General features: G+C 48.5%; 1 protein-coding gene across 1 annotated transcript; it reads left to right on the top strand.

Moving 5' to 3' along the window:
- Nucleotides 1-3818: 3818 nt before the first annotated feature.
- On the top strand, nt 3819-7890 carry LOC114774321 (E3 ubiquitin-protein ligase Rnf220-like; the record flags this gene model as incomplete). Its single annotated transcript, XM_028966245.1, has 2 exons — nt 3819-3858; nt 7099-7890. A coding segment is annotated over exon 2 (646 nt), but the record flags the coding sequence as incomplete, so codon positions are not given.
- Nucleotides 7891-12545: the final 4655 nt, after the last annotated feature.

Below are 12545 nucleotides of genomic sequence, written 5' to 3'. Positions count from 1 at the left end.
TAGTCCGGGCGAAGATGAGAAGGCGACGGGCCCGGGGCCGGGGCCCACGCTGGGCCTCTAAAGGGAACTATTACGGGTGGCAGGTGGCGGGGATGGAGAGCGAGAAAATGAGTCACGGTGCAGGGACACTCATTAAATCTCTCTCTCTCTCTCTCTCTCTCTCGACATCCCGCCGTATTGTCAGAAAACACCCCCCACCCCCCGTCAGGTCCCACGCTCCCCCTGTACCCCGCCTCACGACTTTTACACAGAGGCTTTTAATCCACGCATTTCATTTCGTTTCAAACACTCGTCGGCTTTCTACACAGTGTATTCGGGGTGGTCTTCATTTTGACATTTTTGACGTCTTCGGTTTCTCAGAAAGGGTTTGATTGTCAAGTGTCTCCACTATTATTGACTGCATTGTACTAAAAAATTATTTCAAGGCTAAAATTTACATTTTACATTTACAGCATTTATCAGACGCCCTTATCCAGAGCGACTTACAATCAGTATTACAGGGACAGTCCCCCCCTGGAGCAACTGAGGGTTAAGTGTCTTGCTCAGGGACACAATGGTAGTAAGTGGGATTCGAACCCGGGTCTTCTGGTTCATAGGCGAGTGTGTTACCCACTAGGCTACTACCAAATCATCACCTATATGGGCCAAAGTGGTCGTTGCTTAGAGATATGTGGTTCTTGTAAAGGTCACAAGGTCAGGGGGCCTGTGGACCTGCAGCACAGGGACGCAGGAGGAGGAGGTAAACTTTACTGCAAATGGCTTTAAAGAATGACAGACGTATTTTAATAATCATGTTTTTGCTTAATACATGTCGTTCAGGGGCCATTAAAAGGTGAAGTCACCATCATCATCATCATCACCAGCTCTTTGTCTCGGTGAAGAGTCTCTTTTGTTACCCGATACAGTTCGCGCAGAAGGTGAAATCGTTTCCATCGCATTAGGGCTTTGGAGAATGGAGAAAGGCCAGTAAAAGACAAAAAAGAAAGAAAGAAAGAAAAAAGAAAGAGAGACGACGGCGTCATCAAAGCCAACCCCCGCCAATCCACATCGGTCCATTTCCAAACGTGTGAACAGATCGGGGTCCGAAATTTGATTTTGAAAGGGGCAGCGCGGATGGGCTTCTTCCCTTCTGCAGCGGCGGCCGTCATTAGCAACACAAGAGAGTGCTAATGTAACCCACCCGGGTCCATCTGCACGACCCCCACTCGAGACGGCATCTCGGTCCCTCCTTCTTTCTCTCTCTCTCTCTCTCTCTCTCTCTTCAGACCCCGGCGCAGGGGCCGAGAGAATAAAAAGCGGAATCGCCTCGGAACGCCTGACCCGGGCGGGCGAGAGAAAGGGGGTGAACCCGCGCTTCCCCCCGCGTCCGGCAGGTGGCGCTGCAGCGGGTTCGGTCAGAAAAAAAAAAAAAAAGTTCCCAAGCCGGGAGGCTTCAAACACGCTTTTACTCTACAGAACACACTCCTGCCGTGCAGCGGTCTTGATTCGGCCGATTAGAAACGATCTCCTGGCTTAGGATAAAACATCATTATAGTTATTTTGTTTTATTCTTGTTATTATTATTTACATAATTCTGATAACTGCTTGTCCTCGGAGACGAATCGGGAGAGCAGAATTTAAGAAAAAGTTGGAGCCCCGGCTGTAGCGGGACCCCCGGGGCAGCTGCGGGTCCTACCTGCGTCCGCCGCGGCCGCCTTTTGTTCCCCCCGCTCGTCCCCCGCCGGCCGTGGGGAGAAGGGGGGCTGGGGACGGCGCGTCAGTCACCGAGCGAACCTGGCGCCGAGCGGCAGTACTGCACCTTCCTCCTCCTCCTCCTCCTCCTCCTCCTGCTCCTGCGCCTTCCTCCGCTGCTCATCGGCACACGGCGCGCAGCGCTGCGCCCCGGGACGGATCCCTCCAGCGCGGACGCGGCCGTCCGATTTCCGGCGGCGGGGAGAGAGAGAGAGAGACAGAGAGAGAGACAGAGACAGAGAGAGAGAGAAAGTTTGGGACGCGCCGGAGCTCCGGGCGGGGAACGCGCTGAAGCGACGTCCGCGGGAACTTTGCGCACTCGGACCCGCTCCCACCGAGAGCTGCGCCGGGACCGAAGCGGTGAGAAAAACCAGCCCCGTTCTTTTTACTATTATTTTAATCTGCACGACGGACGCTGGTTCTGCTGGTTCTTTCGGGGGCTTGTTCATATTCTATTATTATTATTATCATCGTTGTTATCATCATTCCACTTTTAGACGCGCTCACCGCACTGCGAGAAAAAGTGCGGACTTTTCCCAAAACTTTCTAGAAACGACCGATCCGCCCCGATCAACAGTAAACGTGGAGCGGCCGTGGAGCTCGTCCGCGATCGCCGATTAACTCGCTAATTACAGCGTGGGGCGGAGGAAGGCGCCGGGTGCGCCGTGTAAATGTCACGCGTGGCCTTTTGATCGAGGAGCCTCGGCAGGCGGAAGGGACGCAAGGACGCCGGCAGCGTGGGAGTGGGAGAAGGACCCCGAAACACCTGTTTTACGTCCACCCGAGACCCAGACCCGCGGCTCACCGCCGGCCGCCGTAAACTGCACGGCCGCCGGATTCCTGCTCGTTCCGCAATTTTTGAACGATTCGCGGTAAATGTGGAGCCACAGGACGCCCCACGCTCACATTTAAAAAAAAGTTTCTTTTTTTTCGTCCTTCGTTCTTCCCATTAATTTTAAACCAGTAAATGGTGGTGAACAGTTGGAGTTTTAATGTTTTAAAGATTGTGATTTTAGAGGCACTTCTAAATTCTGGTACAATTTTCTTTCTTGGTTTTTTTTTTGCCACTCGTGGAAAACATTGCAATCACATCGTAGTTCCGATTTCTTACATGTAAAATATATTTATTTTTAAATTGATCGTGTTTTCCTGACCTCGGGGAAGGACAGACGTTTAGTGGTCGGAGCGATTTTTTTAATAAACAACGAGTTGTTTTTATTCACGACTTCTCCTCTTCTTTTTTCTCTCTCCCACCCCCTGCTTTTTCATTTTTACACCTAACGGTCCTTCTTTTCCACCCCTCGCGGGACCGCGTGGGCCGACTCCCCCGTGATTAAATCCCGCCGCCGCGCTTCGGACGCGGGCCAGAAAGTGGAGGTCGGACCGGAGGAGAAGCGGCGCGTGATTTATTCCTCGCGTTTCGATTTTTCTTTCTCTCTCTCTCTCTCTCCTCTCCTCCTCCCTCCTTCCTTTCTGTCCTTTCAGCGGCGGCGTCAGCGGTTTATTTCGGGCCGAGGACCGAACGGAAACGAACGCGGATCAATGGCGGCGCGCTTTTCATCTGGACTTGTCGAATTAAAGAAAGAGAGAAAGAAAGAAAGTAAGAGAGAGAAAGAGAGGGGACCCCCGCCATCCCTCCGCGCAGAGTTCCTCAAACCCACACCCGACAAGTTAAGTTTCATCGACGGTGTCCGGGAATTAATCCCGAGACCCCACCCACCCCACGCGTGTTGATATTTTTGATGAGCTAATAAACACTCGACCGAAAACTCATTAGTCATGCAGACGGCGATAATTGAAACGAGCACCGTGGCGGAAAGGAACGGGCACCCGCGCGCGCGCGCGCTCCACCGCCTTCTCTCTTTTTTTTAAAATTAATATTCTAATAACAATGATGATGATAATAATAATAACACCAATAATAAATGTACCGTTTAAAGGGAGAAAGCGAGTTGACAGGCAGGTACAGAGGCGGATAAGTCCCCGTGTCCCCTCGCTTTTATGCCCCCCGCGCGCCCCGACACGCCTCTCCGTGTACCTTTTTCACTCCGTCCCCGAGCGGAACATTAGAGATTTTATGGTGGGGAGACGGGTCCACGCCGCGCGCCGCCGCCGCCACGGGGAAATGTTGCGTGGGAGAGTATTTTTTTTTTAAATATATAGATATTTGACGGTGTGATTTTTTTAAGGCGCCTTGGATGCTGGTTCCGAATTTTCAGCCTCACTACGAAAGATCCGAAAAGTATCCGAATCAGGGTGAAATAAAAATATGACGCGCGGCTAATGTCATTTTTAAAGTTTTTATTCTCTTCGTTCACCTCATTAATTTCGCCTTTTTAAACCCCCCACTTTCCCCCATTTATCCTAATTCGAGAACTAAATGTCGTTCTTTTTTTATGACCGGGCAGATTGTAAAATGAACAGAGTATTTTTTTTGTTGCCATTACAATATATTCGTTCGAACAATATATTTAATTTATGCATGCGTATTTTCATACGTTCGTTATTCGCAACTTTTCCAGATTACTGTTTTTATTTTACTCTCATGTGGTGCGCTGTGAATTTACGGATAAATCAAAGTGAGTTCTTTCAAAACCCGTAATTATTTTGCAGCTCAGAGGAAAATCAATTCTAAAAAAAAAAAAAAAAAACGCGAGACGATGATGAGATGAGTTTTTTTTTTTGTGTGTGTGTGTGTTGTTGTTTGGTTTATAACATATATTTCCGTTCTCTTATTTCCCCATTTGTCAATTATTGGGATCCGAGTTTCAGCGCTTGGAAATAAGTTAAGTTAATTTTCCGATGCCTCCCCGAAGGCATTAGCGGTGCATTTGCTTGAGATCGATTGAAGACAGATATCTATCAGCTGATTACCATCCTGCTCGGCCCGCCCGCCTGCCTGCCTGCCTGCCTGCCTGGATGGGTGGGTGGGTGGGTGGGAGCCTGGCTGCGTGGGTGGGTGGGGTGCCGTTTTCGTCTGGAGGATCCGTGCAAGGTTTCCGGAGGTTAAACAAGTTCCTCATCTGCGACCCCGGCAGCAGACGCCTGCTGATCCATTATTGACGATCCTCCAGGAGGAAATGTGTGTTTACCGAGACCCGGGCAGGGCTGACCAGCTGCGGAGGGGACAGGGGTGGGGGACAGGCGCGGCGGCCAGACACCTTGCAAATAACCTGATCCCGGAGAGGAATTAGTCGGCCCAGGTGGGTGGGGAAGGAGCAAACAGCCCATCAGGCCTGAAATGAATAGTCTGGTCTGGGCAGGAAACTTGGAATACGATTTTGTCCGCCATGAATCACCACGGGCTCCGATGCATTTCGTAAAAAGCCGCTGTAACGCGATCTTTCAGAGATGGATCGTCATATACTGGGGTAAAAATTGTCATTTTTATTTTTATTCCCCCCACCTCGGTGCAGCTGGATACAGGCCAGTGTCTGCACTCATTATTGATTTAGCTGGCTGTTTATCCGAGTCTCATTATCCCCACATCCCGAGCTGCGTTCATATTAAACCTCTCTTTCACATCCTCCCAGCGGCCGGCCGCGCCTGCCCTCCTGCTCTCCGTCTTCCTCCTGCCTCCACAATGCCGAGCGCCTCGCACCGTGCCAGTCGCAGAGCTGCCTGGGGTCAAGAGGTTAAAGGTTCTGGCCCCTGATCCCCATCTTGGAGGCTTTTCTTTTTTTTTTTCAATTCCACACTCAGTTTATGTAGAAAAAAAAAACGGTGAAAGGACAGAATTCGGGCGGAATGGGATCTGATTTCCTCCGATGACTTCGGATGTGCGTCGGAGAGCCTCTGCAGGCTCTGCTGTGCGTCCGTGTGTAAATGTGTGTTTCTGGGAATATTGAATGACAGTGTCTGCTCCCTCTTGTAATAAATGTAAGAGTGGCACTTTCACGGTTGTCAACAATCTCTAAATACACTGAGTGACAGGGGAAAGCTGCTCGCCGCGGTTTGAATGACATCCTCTGCGGAAACTTTGACTCGTTTCAGGCTCCAATTGCCTTGCAGTCAAATCTGACAAGCATTTATTTCTATTTCTATTATATATATTTATATATATCTTTTTTTTTTTGTTGCCATATTAAATCTTCTTCGTTTAGTTCTCGTCTCTGGAGGGGAATCGGGGTATTTGACATCCCCGGTTTACGTTGCTTCTGTTCGGTGGCAGCCAGGCCACTCATTTCACATCAGCGACTCTCAGCCTGGGAGCGTTGCACGCGTCGGCACGGGCGGGAGTGCCACGGGACGAGTGAAATATCATAACCGCGTCGTTTCGAAAGGCAAAAATCTGGTCGGGAAGATCACACGCCGGTTCCGTTCAGAGTGCCGTGGGCCCTTTTTCGACCTCCGTATCGTCAGGCCGCGGTGTGACTATATATGGGGAGCGCATGCGGCGTGAACGGGCGTCGGGGGCCGACCGCGTGGCCGCTCAGCGCGCCGCCCAGGCTGCTCTCTCCCTCTTCCCCATCAGGGAATATCCTGTGTCCTCTTATTGGATTGTCAGTTTCGCGCTGCCAGCCCGGTGCTGATGGTAATGATGATAAAATTGAAATATCCAGGTACTTATCACTGTATTACCTCGCTATCAACACCTAGCCGGACTCATTTTTTGGAGGCGATCCGAGGGGAGCGATTCGATACGGAGGCAGGAAAGGGCCTCGTGGGCCGTGACCAGCTGATCGCTCTCATGCAGGGAGAAGGAGCTGCCTATGTTCAACTCATTGTTCACTTTCGTAAGAGAATTTGACGACTTCCCGTGAACAAACGTTGGCGCTTATGTTAACATACGCACATCAGCGCTACATAACTTCCCCACATGGAATTATCCTCACATGGATTCCAAATGTCTTCATTTTCCTCAAGAATTACAAATCGCGTTGTAAACGATCTCCAAATAGTCCCACTTAATTGGGGAATTAAAAAAAAAAAGTTTAAATCAGAAACTCTCGGGCCGTCGGATAAACGCCCCACCCCCACCCGCGCACATAAAATGCTTGCCGATTTATTATTAAATCCACTCACACGTTTCGTCCAATCGGTCCATCTTATCCCCCACGGGGTTCTGGGTGTCTCTCCTCACAGCAGAGGTCAAGAGGTGAAGTGTGGCTAATTTATTCATTCAGTCAAATTTCCTGTGCAGATGGCCGCTGATATGATATCAGTATCGCGCTCCCATCGGGGGGCCGAGGGGGGGGGTGGGGTGGCGCTTATCTCATCGCCGCCGCGGCCGCCGTTCCGCTCCGGCTGCACGGAGATGCGGGAATAAGGAGCTTACGTGTGAGATGGAAAGCACAGATCTGCAGGGAGAACTCTCTGCTGTTGGGGCGTCTGGGTTCTGAGCGGTGGCTTTGTCTCTTTTTTCAGGAAGGTGCCCCGTGAGAATGAGCCGCCAGTGAAAGTCGGCGGAACTCGGCGCTGTGGACCCCCGGCTGCGTTCGCGACCCCGCTCCCCGGTACCCTTTTGTGTCCTCGCCTTTCCCTCCCCGACCCCTAACGCCACGGACGCCATCATGGACCTCCACCGGGCGGCCTTCAAAATGGAGAGCTCCTCCTACCTCCCCAATCCGCTGGCGTCCCCGGCGCTCATGGTCCTGGCGTCTACCGCCGAGGCCAGCCGCGACGCGTCCATACCCTGCCAGCAGCCACGCCCCTTTGGCGTGCCCGTTTCTGTGGAGAAGGACGTGCACCTGCCCTTCAACAACGGCTCCTACACCTTTGCGTCCATGTACCACCGGCAGGGGGCGGTGCCACCCGGCTTCCCCAACCGGGAGTTCCCGCCTTCCCTGCTCCACCTCCACCACCAGTTCGCCCCGCCCAACCTGGACTGCTCCCCCATCAGCATGCTGAACCACAGCGGGGTGGGCGCCTTCCGACCCTTCGCGTCCCCTCCCGAGGACTCGGCCGGCGCCGGGGGCTACCAGTCGGCCTTCACCCCGGCCAAGCGCCTGAAGGGCTGCCTGGAGGTGGAGGCGTCGCCCCACCTGCGCTACTCAGACGCGGAGGGGAAAGAGTACGACTACGGCGGCGCGCAGATCCCGTCTGGCTCGCCGAGCGCGCTGAAGGCCGCGGAGGATGCCGGGAAAAAGATTTTCGCCGTGTCGGGGCTGCTGTCCGACCACGAGACCTCGTCCAGCCCAGAGGACCGCATTGAGCGCTGTGAGTGCAACCGTATCCTCACAGCACAACACACACTTACTCTGACATGTACAAATGCGTGAGCGAAACGTACTGAAACACATCTACTGTACACACACTTCAACGATTAAACACTACACGAAATGATCCTTACTGGAAACAAAAACAGGAACGAGGGCATTATCATGTTTTCTGTCATGGCGCTGAGTGTGTGCGGTGTGCCACCCGCCTGGCCATGGTAAGGATGTTTGGATAGTATGACCCCAGCCGCTCACAGATTAAACTCATAAATGAAAATGGTCTCATTCAGGGGAAAATGGGAAAACGATGGTGCAAATGTTGCCTGGCTTTTGTGTGCTTAGAGCCAAGATCAGACAGCGACATTGAAGGCATTAAAGCCAGTAATCCAGACCCCAGAGTCTCTCTCTCGAACACACACAGAAACACACACACATATCTTTGTGAAAACCTGAGGTAATTAATATTTAATATAGGGTGAATAGGACATTTTGTGTTCTTCCTGACTGTTTTTGGTCTATCTAGCTATCTATCTATCTATCTATCTATCTATCTATCTATCTATCTATCTATCTATCTATCTATCTATCTATCTAATCTATCTATCTATCTATCTATCTATCTATCTATCTATCTATCTATCTATCTATCTATCTATCTATCTATCTATCTATCTATCTATCTATCTATCTATCTATCAACCAGCAACCTCCTTGGCCATCACACATACAAAAAAAATTACAAAATAATATTTTAAGTCATACACCCACACCCCAGTCTCAGAAATATGTGTGTGTGTGCATATGTTGTACACACATGCATGCATGCATGCACACAGATCCACATATTAAGGAACTACAGTTCAGCGTACACACACACACACACACACACACACACACACACCACTGCCCTTCCTCCCTGGTCCTCTCTGCTCTGATAGTGTCTCAGGGTCGTTAGCATTCGCCAATGGGAGGCCTGCTTTTGGGTGAAGCAACTCACTGCAGGGTGGGTCTCTGTCATCAGCATTCATCAGTAGAAGCACTCTGGCAAAACCAACCTCTCCAAACTGGCATACAGCCACCTCAAACAGTGTGTGTGTGTCTGTGTGTGTGTGTGATAGAGGGAGTGTGGGGCTTCATCACAGCACCCGTTCTCAGTCTCGACTAAAGCAACTAACAACTTGGTCAACACATGGTCAACACAATCCATCTGATATCAATTACAGATCAGCAAGAGTTTGTGTGTGTGTGTATCGCATGAGCAAGGGAGGGAGAGAAAGCGAGAGAGACTGTGGATCTATCTATCTATCTATCTATCTATCTATCTATCTATCTATCTATCTATCTATCTATCTATCTATCTATCTATCTATCTATCTATCTATATATCTATCTATCTATCTATCTATCAACCAGCAACCTCCTTGGCCATCACACATACAAAAATAATATTTTAAGTCATACACCCACACCCCAGTCTCAGAAATATGTGTGTGTGTGTATATGTTGTACACACATGCATGCATGCATGCACACAGATCCACATATTAAGGAACTACAGTTCAGCGTACACACACACACACACACACACACACACACACACACACACACACACCACTGCCCTTCCTCCCTGGTCCTCTCTGCTCTGATAGTGTCTCAGGGTCGTTAGCATTCGCCAATGGGAGGCCTGCTTTTGGGTGAAGCAACTCACTGCAGGGTGGGTCTCTGTCATCAGCATTCATCAGTAGAAGCACTCTGGCAAAACCAACCTCTCCAAACTGGCATACAGCCACCTCAAACAGTGTGTGTGTGTGTGTGTGTGTGTGTGTGTGACAGAGGGAGTGTGGGGCTTCATCACAGCACTTGTTCTCAGTCTCGACTAAAGCAACTAACAACTTGGTCAACACATGGTCAACACAATCCATCTGATATCAATTACAGATCGGCAAGAGTTTGTGTGTGTGTGTATCGCATGAGCAAGGGAGGGAGAGAAAGCGAGAGAGAGTGTGGATCTATCTATCTATCTATCTATCTATCTATCTATCTATCTATCTATCTATCTATCTATCTATCTATCTATCTATCTATCTATCTATCTATCTATCTATCTATATATCTATCTATCTATTTATCTAACTAGCCATCTAGCCATCTAGCTATCCAGCTCTCTATCAGCGGGTGTGACTGAGGAGGAAGAGACAGGGGCAGTGGCGTGAGACTGATCCGGTAAAAGCAGGAGAGATGTGAACTGGGAGAAAGCAGGAAGTCTTCAGCGTCCTTTTTTAATTCGAACACTTTTACAGACTGAAGCCGCACTTTCGATGGCAAGAATGTCTTCATGTTCCGAGGTTCGGAGACACTCGTTTAGGAATCTGGATTATAATTCAGGCTCCTGTTAACAGAGATGGCGCCCCTAATGAAGCATTGTTCCTATAATCCACCTCTTCACTCCGGCTGTAATCTGACATCCATACCGCATGATAAAATGCAGGACATGTGTCAGGGATTAAGCGTGTGGCTCACCATTCCCGTCATGGGGGACGGAGGGACAGAAAACTGGGTTTTTTTTTTCTCCTTCTCCCATGCTCCTTTGTTTTGGAGCTGTGTATAATTAGATTAAACCTTGAGCCCACCAAAGGGCTCTAATGCAATTGAGTTTCCTGCACTGCTGCAGAAGATACTTAAATTGGGTTCCCCTTGACTGGACACTTGCCGTTCTTCTCTGAGCTCGGAGTTTTCACTGCCGCGTTGGCTCCAGCAAAACTTGACATGAAGGATTCATCACATGATCAGGTTACATCCCTTTACTAAAACCGACTCTGGATCATAATCTTCTGAATTTAGACATTTTGCCATGTGTGTGAGTGTGTCCCTGGTCCCATGTCTGTTTATAAATGGTAAATGGAGATGAGCGGTAGGGAAAATGACCAAGAGAGACAGACGCTGAAAGGGTATGCAGAGAGTCAGATAAAAGCAGGAGATGAAAAGAAGGAATAAAAGGCAGGAATGAGCGATCCTCGGCGTCCTGAGCTGAAACACAGACCCCGGCTGCAGAAATAAAAAGGCAGGAGGAAAAAAATCCTTAGGACAACAGAGCGCAACCACGCGGGCTTCCTTCCTGACGTGGGCAACTGAGGAGTGCCCATAAATCCCCACTGATTTACGGGCCGCTGGGTGGCTGGCAGGTCCACACTTAACCCCTGCTGCCCCGACAAGCCGGCCGCCCGTCTGGGTCTGTAGCCACGTCCCACCCCCACCCTCACACCGTCCTCCATTTTTGAAAGGGACCGCAGGTCTCCATCCATCGCATTATGATTTTCACCGATTGCTGACACCCCATTAGCATGTCAGAAAATATATTAATAAAATATATTACAATAACAACATCAATAATAATAGCAACAACCATTATTGTCCTTATTAAAATTATATGAATATTCACTTGTGCCCTGATGACTATCATCATACAGCTATAATTGTTTCCTTTACCATACTTTGTGTAATTTGCTTAATGTTTTTTTGGTTTGTTTTATTAATTAATAAAACAAATAAAACAAATGTAAAAAAAATGTACACAAATAATGCCCTGGCATAAATGTATTATTAAAATAAATTAAATTATTCTGCAATTATTATGCTACATATGTACTTTTACATTCTGAAGTACAGTACTTATACCAATTTCTGTGTTCTACATCTAAATATAAAGTCTGCTTATTTGATATTTCTTGGATGGCATTTTAATTCATTTTAATTAAGTAATTTAATTTAATTGAGATAATTTCATTAGTTGAATCAATGCCAATCAAGGCATTGGGGTGGAGTCAGGAGAAAAGCACAAATCAGCATGTGTGATTCTTGCATTCTTTCCCTCAAGTTTTTCATCAGTGTGGGATCATTTCTTTACCTTCCGTTTTCATCCCCCGTTTAATTACAACCCCTGACGGCGTGCTGTGCTGTGCTGTGCTGTGCTGCCGCATCTTCCTGCCTGCGCCTTCGCGCCTCTACCTGTCCGTCAGGCGGCTGGCTTTGGGCTTTAATTATTTGCCGTTTCTCCGCCCCCCTCTCCCCGCCGCTCTCTCTCCCTCCCTCGCTCCCTCACCCGGCCTGGCTCCTCTGATTGATTCGTGTTTTCATGTTTCTCGATCCGACCGCGTAGATCTGTCACCAAGCATGTGGTTATTCCTCCAAGTTTCCTCTTCAGATGCTCAAAGAGCCGTGTGTGTTGACAGCTGTTAAAACATGTTGTTGTGTTTTTTCCCTCCTCTCTTTTTCCTCGTCTTTGTTAAGCGCAGATGTCTCTGGCATGTTTGTGCTGCTGCTGCAAAAGCAGGGGGGAAAAAGCACTGAAAAACTTTGCAGGGCTGCTGCAGCCGCAGTAGAGAAAATCCAGACAGAATAAAATATATTCACACCACACACACACATATATATAAATATCTCTCTCTCTCTCTCTCTCTCTCTATTTATATATATATATATATATATATATATATATATATATATATATAATAACAATAATTGTAATTATATTAATTATTGCTGTTTCTTTTGATGAAATTATTTGTTTTATTCAATAATCACATGAATTTGTAAAAAAAAAAAATGTTTTTTTCTATAACACTATTCTGTATCACCGTTATAATGATATTTATAGGT

This window comes from Denticeps clupeoides, unplaced genomic scaffold (assembly GCF_900700375.1).
Source record: "Denticeps clupeoides unplaced genomic scaffold, fDenClu1.1, whole genome shotgun sequence".
NCBI classification, from domain to species: domain Eukaryota; kingdom Metazoa; phylum Chordata; class Actinopteri; order Clupeiformes; family Denticipitidae; genus Denticeps; species Denticeps clupeoides.
This window is presented reverse-complemented; position numbering and strand designations above follow the sequence as displayed.